Below are 21,083 nucleotides of genomic sequence, written 5' to 3'. Positions count from 1 at the left end.
CAGAGATTGTGCAGTCTCTGGTTGATGACAAAAATCAGAGTGGTAGGGCGGGGGGGGGGGGGGGGGCTCATTTCAGACCTGCAGGCTTCATGCTTCCAGGCTGTCCCTTTCCTTGTCCCTACACCCCTTACAAGCATGCAAAGAGCCAAGCTATTTATATCTCCATAATGAAGAGGGAGTCAGCAGGTGACAAACGCTAATTTCTGAGGTCAGTAAAGCTGCTTCACGGTATCCCTTTTGGAAGACAAGATCCACATAATCCTGCATATTTTTTTTTTAATTTTTTTTCAACGTTTATTTATTTTTGGGACAGAGAGAGACAGAGCATGAACGGGGGAGGGGCAGAGAGAGAGGGAGACACAGAATCGGAAACAGGCTCCAGGCTCTGAGCCATCAGCCCAGAGCCCGACGCGGGGCTCGAACCCACGGACCGCGAGATCGTGACCTGGCTGAAGTCGGACGCTTAACCGACTGCGCCACCCAGGCGCCCCTAATCCTGCATATTTAAAAGCGCCTTTCTGCGCTTCAGAAGAACTGATTGGGGCCATCTCAGAGTTTGAGTCCCCATTTGTCAGATTAAGCACACACTTAAGGCATGAACAGAGCAGGACCCTAAAAAAAATCTTTTTAAAAAATAAATTGACATAGAAATTCTGAAGCTGATCTAAAATTATTATTTCATTATTATTTCATTATTGTTTAATATTTAATTAAATTAAAAATTCAGTTCCTCAGTCGCACCAGCACCTTTCGAATGCTCAGTGGCCACATAAACACCGTTCTAAAGTATGTAAGTTATCACGGAAAAGAAATTTAAAAAACTCACTGAGTTCGCTTACATCTATTTTAGGATTTGACATCGTTTTTTCAAGTTTGAATTACACATCTGGGGAGTAGACGGGCGAACCAGCATATTTTCAGTGTCTGGAGTCCTCTAAAGAATTTAATCTGACCTTAGCCAGCAAGACCCTTAACAGCATTTGTATCCTTGCCCTCCCCCTCCACGCACCCCGTCAATAAACCGGGGCTCTGGACGGTCACCCCTGAGCACCTGCAATCCGAGAGAGCAGGCACTAACCAGGAGCGGCGGCTGGTTTCCTAGCAACAGCGACGCGAGCCCGCCCCTTGCCGTCCGCGTCCCTCGCCTACCTCGCTAGCCTGGAAGGGGGCGTGGTCAGCAGTCTCCGGCCCAATAGGAGGGCAGCGGAGGCGGGAGCCCCGGCCGCGTCCGCGTCGCCCGGGAAACCGCTGGGGCCGGCAGGAGCGCGCGATGCCGGGAGCGGAGGAAGCGGACCCGGAGCCCGGCGCCGACCCGCGCCTGCGACTCCTGGGGGCCTACGTGGCCCGGAGCCTGCGGCCGGCCGCCGGCGCCTGGGAGCGCTGCGCGGGCACGGCCGAGGCGGAGCGGCTGCTGCACGCCTTCCTGGGCCGCGAGGATGAGGGGAGCCCGCAGCCGCTGCTGGTGGTGCGGCCCGGGCCGGGGGGCCTGGCGCTGCGACCCGGGCTGGACGCGGGGCCCGAGGCCGGCCCGCCTCGCGCCAAGGGGCTTTTCTTCCTGCGCACCGGGCCGGAGCCGCCGGGGCCCCGCAGCCTCCGCGGCGCCGTGCTGTGCGGGGACGTGCCCGCCGCCCCTCTGGAGCATCTGGCCACCCTGTTCTCTCAGGTGAGGGTGGGCAGGTTGCGGGGCGCCGGCAGCCACTGGGAGGGGGAGGGGAGGGGAGGCGGAGCCGGAGGGCGGGGAAGGGGGCGTGGCCAGAGGGGAGGGGCCCCAAGCCCAGAGCCCACGTGCGACCTGGGGGCGAGCTGGGGCCACCTGGGAAGGGGCCAGGTCAGAGTGAGAAGCTGAATGGGCTCCGATTTCCTCCAGTCCCGGTCTGGGACCAAGCCAACGTCGAGGGGAGGCTGGAGTCAGGAGGGCCTGCTGGGTCCTGACCATTTCTTAATCCCTCTGTAAACTGACACAGGGAAAGACAAACGGTGGTGACCAAGGGGTCATCTCTATGGGGTCAGGGAGGTAACGGAAGTGAAAGGCTCTATATACACAGTGCTTACCTACGAGGGGAGTTAAAGGGGGAGGTGTTTTGGTTTCGATTTCACCTCATCCGTGAATACCCAGTGTCAGCCACGTGCCAAGATAAGAAGTTGGGGCATCCATTTGGAAATGGCCAACAGGTGCCAACAGGTGTTTGGAGGGGGGAGGGGTCTGCCCTGAGCTCAGGGAGGAAGATGTCCGGAGACGTGGATTATAGAGTACTTGTGTGAGGCCACAGGCAAAACGGGGAGAGTGCAGATTTCAGAGAGGGTGCCCAAGGTGACATTCTTGGGACATTTAGACCTTTCTGGAATGGGAGTAATTTTCCCTGTAAGTTCTGTGTGTATGTTTGGGGAGGCTGTTTTGTGTGATAGAGGCCATAGGGAATACCAGAAAAACAGAAGACACAATCCTACCCATGAAATTGATCCTCTATTTCAAATACAGTAAAACCTTGGATCGCGAGTAACTTGTTCTGCGAGTGTTCCGCAAGACGAGCCAACATTTCTAATACATTTTAACTTGATAAACGGGCAATGTCTTGCAATATAAGTAGTATGCGACGTGGGTTGTCACATGATCACAAAGAGCCAATGGTTCTTCTGTCTCTCTCGTTCTCTCTTTCGCTCACTGTGGGTTTGTGGGTGATTGTCAACGCAATGTCACAATTCCCCGACATCCTCAAAAGGAGGCAAAGCAAGTGTCATTGGATAGGCTCCTTGTTAAAGTTGTACAAAAAGAAAAAGATTACACCGAGCCAATAGATAGCCGTGATTCTGTTAGCGATAGTGAACGTCGTCCTACCCAATAACCCTCCTCTCTCTTGTCTCCTTCACACCAACCATGAAGGTGTTCAAAGGTAAGTGCGGGTGAATTTGTTTCTTTTTCTTTGTATTATGTATTTTCTTTATTATTTTGCGTTATATTTACAGTATTGCGATTTTTATATGAATATTTTTGGGTTGTGGAACAAATCATCTGAGTTCCCACTCTTTCTTATGGGGAAATTTGCTTTGGTATACTCGTGCTTTGGATTACGAGCATGTTTCTGGAACGAATTATGCTCTGCTCGCAAACCAAGGTTTTACTGTATTGAAAACTCGTACGCCTGGGGTGGAGGTAGAATTTACCTAGAGTTGGCCCCAGTGCTGGAGCCGGGTCCTGGAGGCTCCCTGCTAAGCCAGATGTTAGCCTTTTAGTTGCTTTACCAGGAAGCTCTGGGAAGGGCGTATGGCAGGGAAGGAGCACGGGTGACAGAGTCACCCTCGGGAAGCCCAGAGAAGCTAGGTTTCTCAGTAGATCAGGATGCACTTCAGTCTTTTAACAACCAGAATGGCTTTACTGCTGTGCATTGTCTGCACACCCTCACTACAGAGATCTAAGCTTGGATCAAGTCCCCTTGTGAATGATGATGACAGAAGGAAGTGCCATTGTGTTCAGAGGAGAGAGGTATGCATGTGGTCTGAGAGCCACGCTTAGCCTCAGGTGTCGAACTGGCTCCTGAACAGGAAGGAAGGTTAGGGTAAATGGATGTCAAGGTAAGTTTCAAGGGACTGGGAGCAGACTGAGCCAAGGTTCAGACGTGGCGCTACACTTAGTACGTGTGGAGGGCAGCGGGTGAATCTCAGAGCAGGATCAGGCCCGAGGAAATGTATCCAGCGGGCAAACATAATTGTAAAATAATCCAAGCCCTCAAACGTTCCAGAATTTTCATTGGTGCATTGAACGAGATTGGAAACAAACTGAATGTTTATCGACAGGGCACCGGGCAAATGAAGGAAGGTCCAGCTATAATTAAATGGAAGAGTTGGTAGGGCGCCTGGGTGGCTCAGTTGGTTAAGTGTTGGACTTGGGCTGAGGTCATGATGTCACAGTTCATGAGTTTGAGCCCCGTGTCGGGCTCTGTGGTAGCAGCGAAGAGCCGACTTGGGATTCTCGCTCTCTCCTCTCTCTCTCTCTCTGCCCTTCCCCCCCTCGTGCTTTCTCTCTCCCTCTCGAAACAAACACATAAACTTCGAAAAAATAAATAAAAGGAATAATTGCTATGGAACAGTCCTTAAGGTAATTTATATTTATTGTGGGAGAAAAAAAAACGCACACAAGATAAAATTCACTCTCTCAATAATTTCCAAGTGTACAGGCTGACACCTGTGAACCGCCCACACACTGTTGTGCCGCAAATCCCCGGGAACCCCCGCCATCCTGCATGACTGAAAGCCGGTTCGCGCTAAACAAACCCCCAGCTCCACCTTTCCGCGTGCCCTGGCACTCCCCCCCACCCCATTCTACTTTCTGTTCCTATGACCTTGACCGCTCTGGGTACCTCATATGAACGGAGTCGTGCAGCATTTAGCTTCTTGTCACTGGCTTGCTTCATTTAGCATAATGTCCTCGTGGTTCATCCATGGTTGTAGCAGGTGTCAGAACCGTCTTCCTTTTTAAGGCTGAGTACTATCCCATTTTATGCACACGTCGCCTTTTGTGTATCCATTCACCCATGGATGGAAGTCCTTTCCCCTCTTGGCTAGTGTGAAGAGTGCTGCGATTTAAGATAATTTTTGAAGGTGCAGAATTATAGGATAGTATGCTACCATTTCTGCTGAAAAGAAGAAAGAGGGAGGGAGGAAAGAAGGGGGAAGGAAGCAAGGAAGAGGGAAAGCGGGAGGGAGGGAGGAAGGAGGGAAAAAAAGGAGGGAGGGAAGGAAGGAAGGAAGGAAGCAGGGAAGGAGGGAAGGAGGGAAGGAGGAAGGGAAGGAAGGAAGGGAAGGAGGGAAGGAGGGAGGGAGAGAGGGACGAAGGATGGACAGATTCACTAACAGAGGAATCCACGGGCCCGAGAAACTAGGTGACTGAGCTGCAGGGGTAGATAGAATGCTTGCTTCGCACTGGGAAGCTTTTGCACTTTCAGATTTTGCACCAGGTAAATGTATTATATGTTTTTAACATCCAAATAAAATATTTACTTTTAGATTACCTTCAGGCCTTAGCATTTCTCGAAGCCACTAACAGCCATCTATAGGCCATTCAACCACTGTTCCCTCATCTACTTCTTCTACTCGCCCTGCTGATCGAGGGCGGTTACAGCCCCCAGCTCACCTCCTGTCCCCTAAGCCCCTCCTTCCCTCCCAGCGCTCCTGCCCCCTCTCCCCTTCCCCCTGTGGGCCAGCTCCACCCCTGGTGGCATACTGCCCTCATCCTCCCACACCGGACTCAGCTCACTCAAGCCAAAGGAGCCCTTGTGGCTGAGAAGCCCTCTTGTATTAGGGGGTGGGTGTGGGGTACGATTCCTCCCAAAGAGGGAGGAAGCTATACATTTTAACATTATTTTGTTACACTAGTACAGGGTTTAAAAAAAAATGCATCCAAGGTGAGCCTGGGTGGCTCAGTCGGTTGAATGTCCAGCTCTCGATTTTGGCTCAGGTCATGATCCCTGGGTCGTGAGATCGAGCCTCGTGTCAGACTCTGCACTGGGCATGAGGCCTGCTTGGGATTCTCTCTCTCTCTCTCTCTCTCTCTCTGCTCCCTCTCTCCTGCTTGAATGTGTGTGCTCTCTCTCTCTCTCTCAAAATACATACATGATAGATAGATAATAGATAGATAGATAGATAGATAGATTAAATAAAGTAATTAAAAAAGGCATCCAAGCAATGTTTCTTGGAATTGACAGAATTTAGTAACGAGTTTCCTGCTGGTTTCTCCCTCCTCCTGGCCACTTCACTCACTGCTGCCAGGTTATTTTCCCCGAGGTCCGAGACTTGGGTGCCATTTTGAAGTTCTGTGTCTGGGGGAGGGAGCATGGGATATGGAATCTGATGGGCCTGGGTTCGAATCCCGGTTCTGGGCAATGCATCAGTGTCATGTGACCTCTGCAGCCAGGGTCAAACGACCGTGCAGGACGGTCATGGAATTTAGAAACAGTACATGAGGACACCCGGAAGAGTGTGCTGTGTTGTAGGTTTGCCCTACAGGACAAGAATTCTTGTCCCTCGATACCCCACTCAAAAGCGTCCTCACTCCTCTGACCCCTCCTTGTCACCTGGCCCTAACCCATCCCCGCTGTCCCCGGAGGACTCAGCTGTGTGTCTGTCCCCACAGCCTCTCCATCTCTGAGCCTTCGCTCCTCCTTGCTGCTTCTAGACTTGTGTAGAAAAACCTCCGCTTGGATCTTACGCCATCAGACAAAACCCGCCCTCTCCCGTCTCACTGCTGTGTCATGTACTGACGGCCCTGCCCCCGGCTCACTGTGACTCTTTCCAGCATCACTCCTACCTTACCACCTGGCTGCTTCATTAGATGCAGGAAGGATCCTTCCAATAAGCCGGCCTCCGGGGTCCTTGAAACTTCCTCCTCCAACGATGTTGCCTACCTCTCTACTGTGGCTGTTTCCAGACCTCCCATTCCAAACCACCCCCTCAGGATCCCACATCAGGGACCTCTCTCTCTGACCACCACTCCTGTCTTCCAGCTCGCTCCACACAGCGCCCCATACCGCAGGCCCACGACCCTGCTAGGACCGCCAATCCCTCCATCCTGTCGCCTTCCCGCTGTCCCTCTCCAGACTCACGTGCTTTCTCCTCCATTATCATCACGACCTTGGGTAAACTCCGGACTCACTGGCCTCTGCCTCATTTTGTCCTATTCCTCTGGTGAAACCATAATCCTGATGGAATCCAACAAAACCCACTGGCCCCACTTTAAATCCGTGAGCCCGAACCTGTAACAGGCCTTCTACGCCTCCCAGGTGACACCCATGCTTCCAATTATTCTCTTGATTTTTCTAGATCCCTGTCGCACACTTTCTCCCCGCCCCCCCCCACCACCCACCCCCCGCCTCAAATGTCCAGAATTTCTATCAGCCTCACTCCTGTGGTGCTTTTGCCTCTTACTTGGTTTTAGAACATGGGAGTATTAGCATAAAACTCCCACCAGTGCTTCTATCTGTCCCATCTGCCAATATCTAAAGTCACCCTACTCTGCCATCCCTCCTGTTGCTACAGAAGGACCGTGTGCCGTCCCCTGGTGGCAACCCCGAGACTAAAATCCCCACCTTTGCTCCAAATCCCGTCCATTCTCGTTTCCTTGAAGAGGTCACGCCAACGACTCTCCCCTCTCTGCTACATTCTTGGTTTTTCCTTCCCCACCAGGTAACCCCCGTCAGACAGAATCCTCATCCCTCCTGGCAGCTCTCGTCCTTTTTTCTGTGGTCCCCGCGACGGCAGAATGCCTGGGATTTGTGTCTGTTCTCGCTGGGCCCCGTCTTCTTCCTGTTTTAGCCTGCGGTCACCCCCACGTCGCATGGAAGACAAAGTGAAGAGCTCGTCGGCGTTACCAGGACGCCGGATGCTCCAGCAGTCCTCTCCTGGTTGGACCTGTGAGCGGCCTTTGGCTTTCAGGACACCAGTCTTCTGACGTCGCGATGGCCACTCCTTTCCATCAATGGCACCTGCCAGCTTCCTAACGCTGGAGAGCCCTTGGGCTCACTGCTTGGACACCCCCTCCTCTCTATCTGTCCTCAGATTCTCGGGAGCAGTCATTCACACCCCCCCCCACCCCAGAGTTTCACAAACCACCTGATTCGGATATTGCTGTCCCCAGCCTTTGCTTCTCTGAAACCCCAACTGCCATAGCCAGCTACCTTCTGTCTATAATATACGTCCCCCAAGGATCTGCCCAGCTCTCTCCCTGTCCTCCCCAGTTTTTGTTTAAATGTGACCTTCTCAACGAAGCCTGCACCAATCAGTCCATCTGTCACTGTCAACTCTCTTGATCGTCCTCCCCTGCTTTGTTATTATCCTTTCTTGCAGAACGTTCCGTTGATGGACTGTCTCTCCCCTGAACTTCATGAGATCAGGAATCCTTGTCTGTTTTGTTCATTGACATACCTTCCCAGCACCTAGAACACGATTAGCATATAGATGGTTAATAAATATTTATTGAATAAATGAAGGAGTAGCTTTTCGTTTCATAGAAAGTTCACGTTCATTATTTTTCTCTCAGAGCCCTCAAAAATCCGGTGCAAGCTCACTCACCAGTTTTTCTTCAGACCGCGTACGTTCAATTATTCTGTGAACCTCTATGGAGTGCTTCTTCTATGCCAGGCCTTATGGAGGACTGTGGGTATAAAAAGACCAGATGAGGGGCGCCTGGGTGGCGCAGTCGGTTAAGCGTCCGACTTCAGCCAGGTCACGATCTCGCGGTCCGTGAGTTCGAGCCCCGCGTCGGGCTCTGGGCTGATGGCTCAGAGCCTGGAGCCTGTTTCCGATTCTGTGTCTTCCTCTCTCTCTGCCCCTCCCCCGTTCATGCTCTGACTCTCTCTGTCCCAAAAATAAATAAACGTTGAAAAAAAAATTAAAAAAAAAATAAAAATAAAAAGACCAGATGAGATACAGTCCCTGCCTCTGAGATCCTAAGAATATTACTCTTCATTCTCTCTTTCCTCTTGGGCCTTCTGCCCAGGGTCCAAAAGGGTCCTTTCTTTTCTTTCTTCCTTCCTTTCTTTTTCTCTCTTTCTTTCTTTCTTTCTTCCTTTCTTTTTCTTTCTTTCTTTCTTTCTTTCTTTCTTTCTTTCTTTCTTTCTTTCTTCCTTCCTTCCTTCCTTCCTTCCTTCTAATAAATGTCTGTTTATTTTCGGGAGAGAGTGTGTGCGGGTGGGGGAGGGGCAGAGAGCGAGGGGGACAGAGGATCTGAAGGGGGTTCTGCATGGATAGCAGAGAGCCCCATGCAGGGCACAGACTCACAAACTGTAAGGCCATGACCTGAGCTGAAGTTGGATCCTCAACCAACTGAGCCACCCAGGCGCCTCCCCCCCGCCAGAGCATCCTTTCTCCACATGAATGAGTGGGACTTGATTTGTAACATCTTCTCTGTTGGCACTCCCTGTCCACCTGCTGTTATAAATTCTCAGTTCAGTGATTGTTTCCAGACAGACGAGGCAAGGCTCACCCTCTTAGATTTCACCCGCCAGGTCTAGGTGTCCCATGTCATAGCCACATGGACTCTGGTCATTCGTAGAACCCAACCAGCCATATGAGTTTCTATTGTCATTATTTCCTTGGTTCTTATCCCATTTCCCGATCATCTGGGTTTCTCTCTCTCTCTGTCTCTCTCTCTCTCTCTCTCTCTCTCTCTCTCTCTCTCTCTATCATCCCTTTCCTTCAGCTGTGAGATGTTCTTAGTAGGTTCCATCAACTACAACTTTTTAAGTTGCTAGTGATCAAAACCTCCACGTGAAGTAGCTAAGAAAATTCTGGAGCGGCTTGATTCAGGAGCTCTAATGATGTCAGAGGACATGGGCTTTTCTCCATCTGTAAACTGTCTTTTCCCCATATTGACCCTATTCTTTTTTTTTTTTAATTTTTTTAATGTTTATTTATTTTTAGAGACAGAGCACAAGCAGGGGGGTGCAGAGAGAGACAGAGAGACAGAATTTGAAGCAGGCTGCAAGCTCTGAGCTGTCAGCACAGAGCCCGATATGGGGCTCAAACTTACAGACTGTGAGATCGTGACCTGAGCCGAAGTCAGACGCTTGACCAACTGACTCACCCAGGCTCCCCCATATTGGCCTTATTCTAAGGCTCCCTATGTTGGCAAGGTGGCCACAATCGTTCTGGACTCCTAGAAAAGAGAAAGCTCTCTTCATCAAAAAGTTCAGATGCGAGACTTTGGCCTGACTCGCATTGGCTCACATTTGTTCACATCCCGCCTCTGGACCTAGAAATGAGTACCAAAAAAAGAGGAACCCTACTGGGTGGCCCAAACCAACTAATGTTCACCCTACAGGTAGATTTAAGATCCTCAGCTTGGCTTGCTTTTTTAACATGCCCTGGTCATAACACCTGTAGACAGATGGGCTGCCTTACCTGCATTCGTCCTATATTTTGACATTTTCAATCGCCTCCTATTCACCCTGCTCATGATGGAGGGGCTCCTGCCCAAGAGTTCTGGGGATGGCCAAGCACACGATATTGGACAGATGATCCTGATGGCGGCTCCTCAGTTACCTAGACTCACAGCCCAGAGGAGGAGGTGGGAGAGGATACTGTGTCCCTCGGGAGTTGGGCTTGGGACCACAATGAACAACCACGGGGCTATGGGAGGCAAGCTTGGGGTGGGGGGATCCAGATGGTGGGGTGCCCACCAGCCCCGGTGGGAGGATAGGAATGGCTTATTTGAGGAAGTCCACTGGCTGGCAGGGGGTTGAAGCCCGCTACTCAGAATTAAGCGGCAACCGCGCCCATCCCCTTGACGAAGACGGCTGTCTGGCCAAGGGGACTCACCTGCTGGTGGGCTCTTCGAGACCCTCCCAGTTTTACCAGATGTCAAGGCAATACCCACTGTTGGCTCTTAATAGCACAGGGGCCTGCAAAAGGTTGCGGGTGGCCTTCTGGGCCATTCTAAGATAGTCTTTCCTGAAGGCATCAGAAAAATTCCCACCTTCCCTTCCCGCATGCTTCTGTTCCAGGTGGTCCTCCCCGTCCTGGCCAATGAGAAGAATCACCGAGGCTGGCCCCACGTGGTATGTCAAGATGTCCAGCGGCACGCCCACGGCCTGCAGGGCGACCTCCTGGTTATCCTGGAGCAGGTCAACGGGAAGACTGTGCTGCCTCTTCCGGCAGGCGCAGACGAAGTGGGGTTTGTGGATTCGGACAGCGACAGTGCGTAAGTACCGCCAACCTGGCCGTAGGGGCCTCCGAGATAGGGGAGATGCCGGTTTATCTGAGTGTTTTCTTTACGACTTCTCTGTTCCCGGCTCCCCACACCTCCTGGTTCTGCACGCAAGCCCACCGTCTGCCGTTTGCCAACATCCGCGGACTGCGTGTTTTCCGCGGATTGCCGCCCGTGCCTCTCACTCCCTGTGCCCGAAGTCCCTGAAGGCCATCACAGCAGCATGGCCCTTTTCTCCCCCACTCAGAATTATTTCAGGGCCGGGAGCAGCCACACTGATTTGCAGTATTTTGCTCATCAGGACAGCGTCTCATCCTTGGCAAAGACCCAGGTCCGGTCTGGGCAACAGCCGCGCGCATTTACGCGGCACGTAATGTCACAGAACCAGCCTCTGTGGCTCTTGTTAACAGTTCCACACCCTCCTCCCCCTGGCAGCTGGAGACTTTTGTCAGATCTCCGGGATTTTTTTTTTTTTTCCCCCACACGGACACAAATCTGGCTTTGTTTGAAGTCTGCGCCTCTTTGCGTCTGGGTGGGCAGAAAACCCCCAGCCTCTTCCCCTTGGAGGGGGGATGGCTTTCTTTCTGTCCCATGGGGATTGTCTTTCTCCTTTTTCTTTTCAGCCAGCCTGGGTTTCTAAATGATACATTTTGTATCTTCTATCCAGCACTTCTGTGTGTTTCTGGGAACAGGCCACCTTCTGGTGTGAGTGCTGTCTGCCATATTGCCAGCAGTTTGCAAATGTCTTACTGGTCAACAGTTGTACATTCAAGGGCCCGTGATTTGATCTGGACACGAAGTGTCGCGTGCAATGCCAATGTCCTTTATAATGAGTTTTTGCTATTGGGAAGTAATTTGCTACATATATAACCTGAAGCAATTTCCCAGTTAACTAGAAAACCTAATGTGGCTTAATAAAAATATTCAATTTTTGAAATAAATAAACTCAAATGACGCTTTCCCTGTTCCTTTTTATATGTTAACATAATAACATTCAGTGTATGTGTCTGTGGGGGTGTGTGTGTGTGTGTGTGTGTGTGTGTATAATCATTGCTGGGTTTGTCTCGCTTTGTTCAAATTTGATAATTTCCCGAAAGGCTGGATCACATTTCAGGGAGGTGAGTATCTTTTCCTTTCAATACCTTCTGTAATCACTTGCGACATATCGTTGCTCAGCAAATATGAATTTAATTAAAATAAGCGAAGGTGGGTTTCTGGCGTGAAACACCCAGGTGATAGATTCTCTTTCTGTGTCGCTTGTGTCCTGGGTTCTTGGCATGAACAGCTGTCTATGAAAGCTTTGTCGAAAGGCCACCAAAATGTGTTCTGGACATTTACATCTCTTCCGAAACACCTGTAGCTTTCCTCGCTGAAGGATTTTCGAAAAGGTGTAGGAGGGGGAATGGGGGCCCAGAATGAAATTGCCCGTGGCCTTCAGATGGCTGATTCCCTGCCTCGTGGAGGAGGACGGAGCCTACCTCCTCTTGCTGCAGAAGTCAGAGCCAAGACCAACTGACTTGCCGCAGAAGTCAGAGCCAAGTTGGCAAAGAGGTGGATGCGGTTCCGGGTTCAGTGTAGAGACCGACTCTCTCCCAGGACGGGCTGGCCTACCAAGGATCGCACTGCTTTGCCAAGTAGGGAGCTTGCTGACATTGGGGGTGCTCAGGCAAGGGGTGGACATTCACCCGAATAGCTTCCGTCCAGTGTATTCCTGCGTGGACAGAAAGGCTCGGTGGGATTCAGAGTTCTCAAACCCGTCTTCAGGATGTCGGGGAAGCCCCCAACCTTGAATAACTGTGTACACATGCACACATAAGCGTTTTGTCTGTACTTTGTCTGTACAATGCCTGGATTCAGTGGAATTTCCCACCTATCTTTGAAAGACTTAGAATTCTGTTTTGGGGACACCTGGAGTTACTTCCAGTAGACCCGGGAGATTCGTTGTGTCTTCCACAGCTTGGATTGCACAGAGAAGTCAGTCATCTATGCCATTGAGTCTGCTGTAATCCAGTGGAGCCGCCGGGTCCAGGGGGTGCTCAAGAGAGAGTCTTCCCAGCCCCTCCTACAAGGGGAGAACCCCACCCCTAGGGTGGAGTTGGAGTTCTGGAAGAGCAGGTAGGCGCATGCTCAAATCCTGGGGCGTAGATGTCTTACCGGGGATGACGGTGGCCTGGGGGGAAGGGGCAGCCACTGAGTCTGGTCCCACCCCCGGGGACTTTTCACCACTGGTTGGGTCAACACAGGTGTCCCAAGCGCCGGAAAATGCTTAGCTGTCTTTCCTTTCTTGAGCTATGATCTGTCTACCTGCTGACACTTCTTCAAAGGTGCTTTCAACCAAATATAAAACTGATGAACTGTCACGTTTTTTTCTTCTACTCCTCTATCCCCTCCTCCGTGGACAGTCGAAGCCATACGCACACTTCTTGTAAAGATCTGGGGTTCTGGCCGTTGGCTGCCTGCAAAACAGCCTTTCCTAGGGCCCAGTCAGTCATCGGGAGGGCTGGAAATCCCATCCACCAGGGCATCCCAGCCCCTGCGGGATTCTGGAAAGACCTGACTGGTGCTCCCACTCCTTCCCCCTCAGGCTCTCCTGTTTCCCTGCTTCTGTTTATTGCCGTGCCGAGTGCTCCTTCACTGAAAAGGAGACAGAAAGATGTTTGAGGCAGACCCCCCTGTCCTCGCATTGCACGAGAGTGTCCCTGTCACGTGGCCAGGCGTACCGGTAGGGCTCCGGCCCTCTGTGTGCCCCAGCGCTGAGACGCCCCATCCTCTTGCCTCGTCACTGACCGTTCCTCTGACCTGCTGACGGGCCCTTCTCCGGCAGCTGTGTTCTGACGACACCCCCCCCCCCACCCCGCCTTCCAGACCTTACTGCAAGAGCTAATGACCTCCAGCTGCCGAGATGAGCCGCCAGATGGTCACAGCAGTGTTCGCTGCCGTTACCTCCCGGAGCTGCCCCTTTGAACCCGCGTCCCCGACCCAGGCTTTTGCCCTCACTGTTCCAGGAACAGATGCCCCGCTCTGTGGGGCTGGCTCCGGCCTCTGTGCAAGCACCCGGAGGCAGGGCCCCTCTGTGTCCGAGGAGGGGGTCATCACAGCGTGACTTGCGTTTCGCGATGTCCGCCTGGACTCACCCCTCTCCACGGTGTTGTAGGGCTGAAGATCTGGAACACGTTTACAACCAACTGAGAGCGATAAAGGCGAGGGGCATGGCCAGGCTCCTGGACAGAGTCCACAGCAGCTACTTCCCAGCTTTCCAAGCCATGTGCAGAGATGTCGTAGCAGGTGAGGACGCGCGGGTATTTCCGTCAACACGCTGGCATCGCATTTCTTGTCGAGTGCTGAATTGTCTTCTCCCTCTGCGATTTTCCGGTCTCTGAAACCCTCCCACCCGACACGGTCTAGCTTGGTGATGAGAGTGCCAAATCTAGAAGCAGGAAAGCAGACACCTTGTGGTCTGTTTGCGTGGCCAAGGCTCTGTGACCCCGGCAAAGTCACCTAACCTCTCTGAGCTTTAGTGCGGAGCGCGGTTGTGGCCCCCGCACTCCCCGCGTAGGCTTCCCTGGGCCGCTGGGGGATGACACAAGTGGAAGTGTTTTGCTGACCATGTTGTACTGTGCACGTGCATGTTGTGACCTCTCACCTCTGGATTCCAAGTCCCTCCGCCCCTAGCTCCTTGGAAGAAGTCTCTGTTCCGTTTCGAGCTCCGTTCGGCTTTTTTCTGTTCCTGCTGTCGGATGGGACTGGCCATCGGAGCCCCAGACAAGATCGGCCCCTGTCAAAATTGCAAAGTTAGCAAAGTCTATGATTAGAAGTAGGTAAATTTTTCTCGGGGCTCTCTCTCCCGCCGTCTGTACCCTTTGCTTCTTTCCTCCCTCCTATCAAACCTCCTCCCGCTAGCTCTTCAGCATGGTAGGTCAGAATGTGCTTTTGAAGGCGTCCGTAATTTCATGTGATTCAAGCTTAATTCAAGCGGTGGTTTTTCAAACGTTTTTCTCCTCGATTGGAACTCTTTCTTCAAGTACAATCTACGGAAGTCCACAATGTAAAACTCGCCAAGCTACATTTGCTCTGTTAAAGAGGGGAGCGTCCTGTGTCCAGACCCCACTGGTCTACTCCTACCTCACCATCTCAGCCCCATGGCATGGGGTTTGGACACCACTCAGCTCAAGGAATAAAGGTCCCAGTGGTGGGGGTTCCAATATGTGCTAACAGAGGAGAGTGGCCGTAAGTGACTAGTCTTCGAGGTCCTTTTGGGCCCTAAAATATTATCACAGACATCGCTCTGCCAACACATAAAGCTGGCTTGGAACAAGATCCCTCTTGGGGGCCCCTGATTATTGCTTCGCAGAGAGGTTTTGTGTCCCAGAGGAACCAGCCATTGTTCCCAATGTATACTGTAGTTCAGATGGGACAGGTGTCTCCAAAAGTGGATGCGTGCCACCACCACTGTGATTGTGGGAGACGAATGGACAGGTGTGTTTGAAAGCGTGTTAAACGGTTGGGGCCGCTGGGTGGCTCCGTCGGTGAAGCGTCCGACTTCGGCTCAGGTCATGATCTCACAGTCCATGAGTTCGAGCCCCGCGTCAGGCTCTGCGCTGACGTCTTGGAGCCCGGATCCTGCTTCGGATTCTGTGTCTCCCTCTCTCTCTGTTCCTCCCTTGCTCATGCTCTGTCTCTCTCTCTCTCCTTCAAAAATAAATAAAAACATGAAAAAAATTTTTTGAAGTGTGTTAAAGGGCAACTGCTTTTGGCAAGTGATGCCGGTGTTCTGTTTGTGGTAGTGATTCGAAGTTTTCATCTAATATTTTATTCAGGTTAAAATGTGCGTCAACTTTGAGAAAAGCACTCAGTAAGGAATATTACAGGTTGTATGCAGGCACAACAGCTACCATAAAGGAGACCTGCAAATGACTGACGTTCGGGGCCCTGAAATAAAATGACACACGCTAAAAGTATATTTACGAGTCCGTTAGTTAGAGCCCCAAATATATTTTGCACATTAATAGATTAATAGACTATAATCATTCTGCTTGATTAATAGTTATAAAAGATTTGGTTTCCCGGGTGGGCTTCAGAAAGCTCTTTGCAGTCGAGTAAATGCTGGCAATGAGAAGAAGGGAGAAAAAAAACAATACCATCATCATGATCACGGATAAACACGACAGCAAAATTAGAAATCCTTGAAACATAGGTAACTCAATTCTGATGATGCAAGAAGAGGAATTTTGATTATAGGAGTTAGGCAAAGACTTGGTCAGAAATTTTGATGGGGTCTTCTGAGAATAAAGAGATTTTAGAGGGGCGCCTGGCTGGCCCCGTCGGTAGAGCGTCTGACTCTAGATCTGGGGGTTGTGAGCTCCAGCCTCACATTGGGTGTAGAGGTTACTTAAAAATAAAATCTTAAAAAAAACTATTTTTAAAGATTTTGGAGGCTGGCAGTTAGTTTTCCCATTTCCGATTTAATTTCAGAGCATCTTTTTTTTTAAATTTTTAAGATGTTTTTATTTATTTTTGAGAGAGAGACAGAGCGAGTGGGAGAGGGGCAGAGAGAGAGAGGGAGACACAGAATCTGAAGCAGGCTCCAGGCTCTGAGCTGTCAGCACAGAGCCCGGCGCGGGGCTCGAACTCACAGACCGCGAGATCACGATCTGAGCTGAAGTCGGACGCTTAACTGACTGAGCCACCCAGGCGCCCCAAAGAGCATCTGTCTTTCTTGAACCTAAAGAGACCCACTATGAACGTTAGTCGTCTTAGTCATGAGCAGGGTAGTTCTTGGGCTCACTGATGGACTGAAGAGGAGAGGAGAAGAAACATTCCTGGATCAGTGGGCACAAATTGGAAAACGATGCAAAGTAAAGAGGGGAGTTAAAGGGGTGGAGGAAACAGTGTGGAACAAGATTGTCAGCAGTGGAAGGAAACCTTGGGAAGAAAGGAAGCCAACAGGTCCCTGCAGGAGCATTCTAGTCTCTGGCCACCAGGGGCAGGATTGGCATAGTACAGCCTGGTCACCAGTCCGGCTCTTTGTTGGTGGCAATGTGTGCAGGTCAGCGGCCAGAGGTGGGCTGGAACCAATGGGGACTGGCCATCAGGTTCTTGAGAACCTGCTGTCTGCAACTCTTTTCAATCCCCCCTCCCAACACTCAGAAAAGTCGAGCTGGTAGCTTGAAATCCGACATGGTGGGAATGTCAGCAGTATCTACGCCATGGAAATTGGCAAGTGCTACACGTAATAAAGGCTTTGGTCCCAGAAGAGCCTGTCACGGCTGAGCTGCTTATGTTTCACCCACCTTTGTTCATTTCTTTCTTTATCTGCCTTGTGAGCTAAGTTGTGACCACGCCCTGGACTGGAGGAGCCAACCCTCAAATACCGTGCTCTTAAAAATCAGGGGAATGCCTATTTATGTGATTAAAGAAGGGTTTGCTTTTTTGGGGGTTGGGGGGGGAGGTATCGTAAAGAGAAAGCTTCTCTGGCCCAATGTCCTCAGCCTCCTTCCTCCCCATGTGTCTGAACACTAGGGCACGTGCCCATTAGCATGGCTGCTGGAGCTGCATCTCCCCCCACCCCCACACGGCAGTTTTGATGTTCTCATCAACCCCTCCCATCAACTTACTGTGATATTTGACTTTCAACCGTTCGACGCACACACGACTTCCCGTTGGAGATATAAAGTGCAAATGTACACGCATTGCAAACTCCTGGCGGGGTGAGCCCCACGGCCATCAAGCTAGGGTTCAGCCCCACAAACCTGGGGTGATCTTGCTTTTGTTCCGCTACATCCGTGGGAAGAAGACCCTAGGCATGGTGGGCAGGTCTTAATTTCTTCACTCGTGATGGGAGAATAACGAAGCTCCCGCCCGTGAATGGATCAGTGCCTGGCACACAGAACCTTCACTAAATAGGTACATTTTGGGTTTCCTTTAGGATGAATGAGTGGGGAGCCTGTAAGATAACAAAGGCCATGATCACCCATCACAGCGCCTGATTATCTGCCCAGGAAAGAACTTTATAAATGGCCCTTCCTGGGATACTTTGCTCAGTGGGCTTCCTCACTGCCTCTGTGGTGATATGCAGAGTTAGTCCCCCACCCACTGGGTTTCCTACTTTCCCTTCTCTCTGTCACCACAAGGTGACTAGTGAAAGGCACCTATCTCTCCTTGGCTGTGGTCAAAGGAAGTGGTGGGGAGATTTTCCTGGCTTTGAGATCCCGTAGAACCCCGCCATCATCAGTCTGTGCTATTTCTCTCTCCCCACCTGCCTCCTCCTCGGTACGGGCTCAGTGAGATACTTGATTAGCAAAATGTTTATCAGGGACGTGACCTTTCCTGGGACACTCTCCTTGTGCTGCCTACAGACCTTTGCAAGAATTCTTTAAATTAGCTCCTGTTCCTCCTCTTTCTGAGGTTAGAGCGACTCGCCGTGCCCAAGGTCACACATCAGGGAAGTGTCTGGGTCGGCATTTGGAGGCAGATCTTTCTGACTCTAAAACTTGTCCTTCCGATCATCTACTTTGTATAGCGTTGGCCAGCAGCAAAGTATCTTCTCCACACAGGGCACCGGACTGGGGCCAGCAGAGCCAGGGAGGTGTCCAGATACGGGACTTTTGTAAGAGAGACTCCTCAGACCATTATTTCAGCTGTCCAGAGCTCTCCAGGTCTCAGTGTTTCCTCAAAAGAGCTGGAAAGTTTGGGACGCCTGGGTGGCTCAAGTCAGTTAAGGATCCGACTCTTGATTTCGGCTCAGGTCATGATCTTATGGTTCGTGAGATCGAGCCCCGCGTCGGGCTCTGCACTGACAGCACGGAGCCTGCTTGGGATTCTCTGTCTCTGTCTCCCCGCACCCCCACCCCTGCCATCTCTCTGCCCCTCCCCCACTTGTGCTCTCTCCCTCTCTCAAAATAAATTAAAAAATAATAAAAAACAAAAAGAGCTAGAAAGTTCTCAGGGACCAGCTTCCTCTGCTCTCCTCCTAGTTTAAGCAGAAATGGCAGCCACCGCTCCCCGGAAGCTTCCGTCCTAGGCACCAGGGCTCCACTCGGTAGGCGTGAGCCCCAAGCGGGGAAGGTGACCATCTCCAATCCCTTCCAGCTCTGACAGAGGCGCAGGACATCCGGACACACCTGATGCCACTCTCCCGCCACCTGGAGATCCTCGAGAGCCTGGAGTTTCCGGAGGTGAAACCACGGCTGCGGCCTCTGCTCCACGTGGTGTGTCTGATCTGGGCCACGTGCGGGTCCTACCGCTCCCCAGGGCGGCTCACGGTGCTGCTCCAGGAAATCTGCAATCTCCTCATCCAGCAGGTTAGCCGTCGGGGCTCCTGACAACCCGCCACCCCCCCCCCCCCGCCCCTGCCAGGGGCTGGCTGCACCGGGTCACAGGGAAGAGGAGAGGGCGCTTTTCCTTCAGGGCAGGGAAATCATTCAAGTCCAGAGGAGTCTCACACTTAAATTGTGTTACTGTCACCGCCAGTAACTCCCAAAGGTGTTCTCAGTAGTGCTAGAATCCTTGGGAGGACTGGTCTTCCTTTCCCCTCTGCCCAAGTCCCAGGGTCAGGCACAGGGTGGGTGTGGTGAGTCTTGACCTCCTTAGTGATCAGTGCCCAGGGTCAACAGGGAAGCCCAACACTTAAGAATGCTGCCCCGAGAGCCAGGCGTCCTTGTGCCTAATTCTGAGTCACCACTTGTTAGCCGTGTGTGCCTGGGCAAGTGACGTATCTGCTCTGTGCCTCATGTTCCCCACTGTGCAATGGGAAAAAGCAGAGGACCTGTCTCAAAGGGTGGCCAGCTGGCCACATCCCACATGCTCATGCCCTGCACGTGCTATGAACTCAGGGCCTGTGAGTTACAGAGAAACAGCTTCTTGGACCACATAGTCAATACTCCTCCTCCTCAGGGCCTCTTGGAACACCAGCCAGCACAGCATAAACCTCAGGAGTCTGTGTGTCAACAGAACAAGGGGCCTTAATGAGGCTTCGGGGATCTGTCTCCCAAATAGGCTTCTTTTACCTCTAATGAACATATATAAAGAGTAACTCGTAACAACTAACGTCTACGGAGAACGTTGCAGCCTACCAGTGCTGTGACATCCAAGACCTTGGCCATTTTCGGATGGACCCTGTGAGATGGGCAGGGAGAGCCTTATTAATTTCTTATTAATATTTAAAGATGTGAGCTAAGGCTCGAGGAGGTCAACTGAGTCGCCAAAGGTCCCCCAATCCAGGACCGGAAGTCAGTTGTTTGGCTCCAAGGTCAGCACCCTTCCATCACAGCATTTTTGTAAGACTTTTCCGGTTGAAAGTATAAGAAAGCCCAATCCAAACCAGCCTCAACAAAACAACTAGCATGACTTACTGGTTTGTGTACTTCAAAGGCCCAAGATAAGGCTAGCTCCAGCCCTGGCCGACAGGAAGGCTAAGATAACATCACCAGGACGAGGTTATTTTTGACACGCCCTGTGGTGGCAAAGGCAGCTGTCATACAGCTTAAGCATCACAGCTGTACAGGATCGAGCCTCTTGGAGACAGGGGAATACTTATGGTTCAAAGAATTCTTGCTTTTGAATTACTTTACTGTAGAAAGCCAACTAGTCATGAGAGAATCCCCCAGGAAAGAGCACCTTCCCCAGCCCAAGCTGGCCCAACAGAAGTTCGCCATGGCTCCTTTACGCGCCCGTCTGTCCCTGAGCCAATCGTGGACGGTTTGGCTTGAGCCCAGGCGCCAGTCCACTGGTAGAACTGAGGATGGGGTCAGAGGTTTCCTACAGCATGCTTCTGGAAAGTATGGCGGGCGGTTATTGAGATCAGAGTTGGGACATGGACAAAAACTGTAGGGTGTCCTGCACCGCGTTCAGACTCCGCGACAACCATCTGTTTGCGTTCCAGGCTTCTAATTATCTCAACCCAGAAGGCCTCCTGAGAAGTGAGGTGGAAGAAAGTCAGAGAAAACTGCAAGTGGCCGTGGACACCTTGAACTTCTTCAAGCAGATGTTTCAGGACAGAAGAGAGAATCTCCATACTTACTTCAAAGAGAACCAGGAAGTCAAGGAGTGGGATTTCCAGTCTTCCTTGGTCTTTGTGCGACTGGATGGCTTCCTGGGGAGACTGCTCCTGGTGCAGGTGAGTGTCCTCGTTCACCTCAGGCTCCCAGCTCCATACAGGGGTGAGCCATCCAGGGATCCGAAATCAGAGTAGGAAAAGGACCAAAGCAGCACGGTGGCCAATCCTCCATTGGTTGGAAGAACCCATAATAAGAGTCAATAAACATCTGGTTTGACATTTTCATGTAATGGTGGTTCTGGTCGAAGTGTAGGAAACTCTGATCATAGACTTGTTTGGGGGAAAGGCCAACTAATTGAGTTGGTTTTCAAATTACCCGTAATCTTCAAACTT

General features: G+C 51.4%; 1 protein-coding gene across 1 annotated transcript; it reads left to right on the top strand.

Annotated features, from left to right (window-relative positions):
- Positions 1-1,270: 1,270 nt before the first annotated feature.
- LOC121015746 (dynein heavy chain 9, axonemal-like) lies at positions 1,271-20,973 on the top strand. Its single transcript, XM_040452934.1, has 6 exons — positions 1,271-1,663; positions 10,494-10,690; positions 12,653-12,811; positions 13,851-13,981; positions 18,785-18,996; positions 20,577-20,973. The coding sequence occupies exons 1-6, from the start codon at positions 1,271-1,273 to the stop codon at positions 20,883-20,885; spliced, it is 1,401 nt and encodes a 466-aa protein (XP_040308868.1). The 3' UTR covers positions 20,886-20,973.
- The last annotated feature ends 110 nt before the right edge of the window (positions 20,974-21,083 follow it).

Source organism: Herpailurus yagouaroundi, unplaced genomic scaffold, assembly GCF_014898765.1.
Source record: "Herpailurus yagouaroundi ecotype Mexico unplaced genomic scaffold, PumYag 208, whole genome shotgun sequence".
Taxonomy (NCBI): Eukaryota; Metazoa; Chordata; class Mammalia; order Carnivora; family Felidae; genus Herpailurus; species Herpailurus yagouaroundi.
This window is presented reverse-complemented; position numbering and strand designations above follow the sequence as displayed.

Bases quoted from the DNA above. Each gene is read 5' to 3' on its own strand.
- LOC121015746 (XM_040452934.1), top strand. From the start codon at position 1,271: ATGCCGGGAGCGGAGGAAGCGGACCCGGAGCCCGGCGCCGACCCGCGC. The intron at 1,664-10,493 runs GTGAGGGTGGGC...CTTCTGTTCCAG, and splicing joins TGGCCACCCTGTTCTCTCAG to GTGGTCCTCCCCGTCCTGGC. The intron at 10,691-12,652 runs GTAAGTACCGCC...TGTCTTCCACAG, and splicing joins GATTCGGACAGCGACAGTGC to CTTGGATTGCACAGAGAAGT.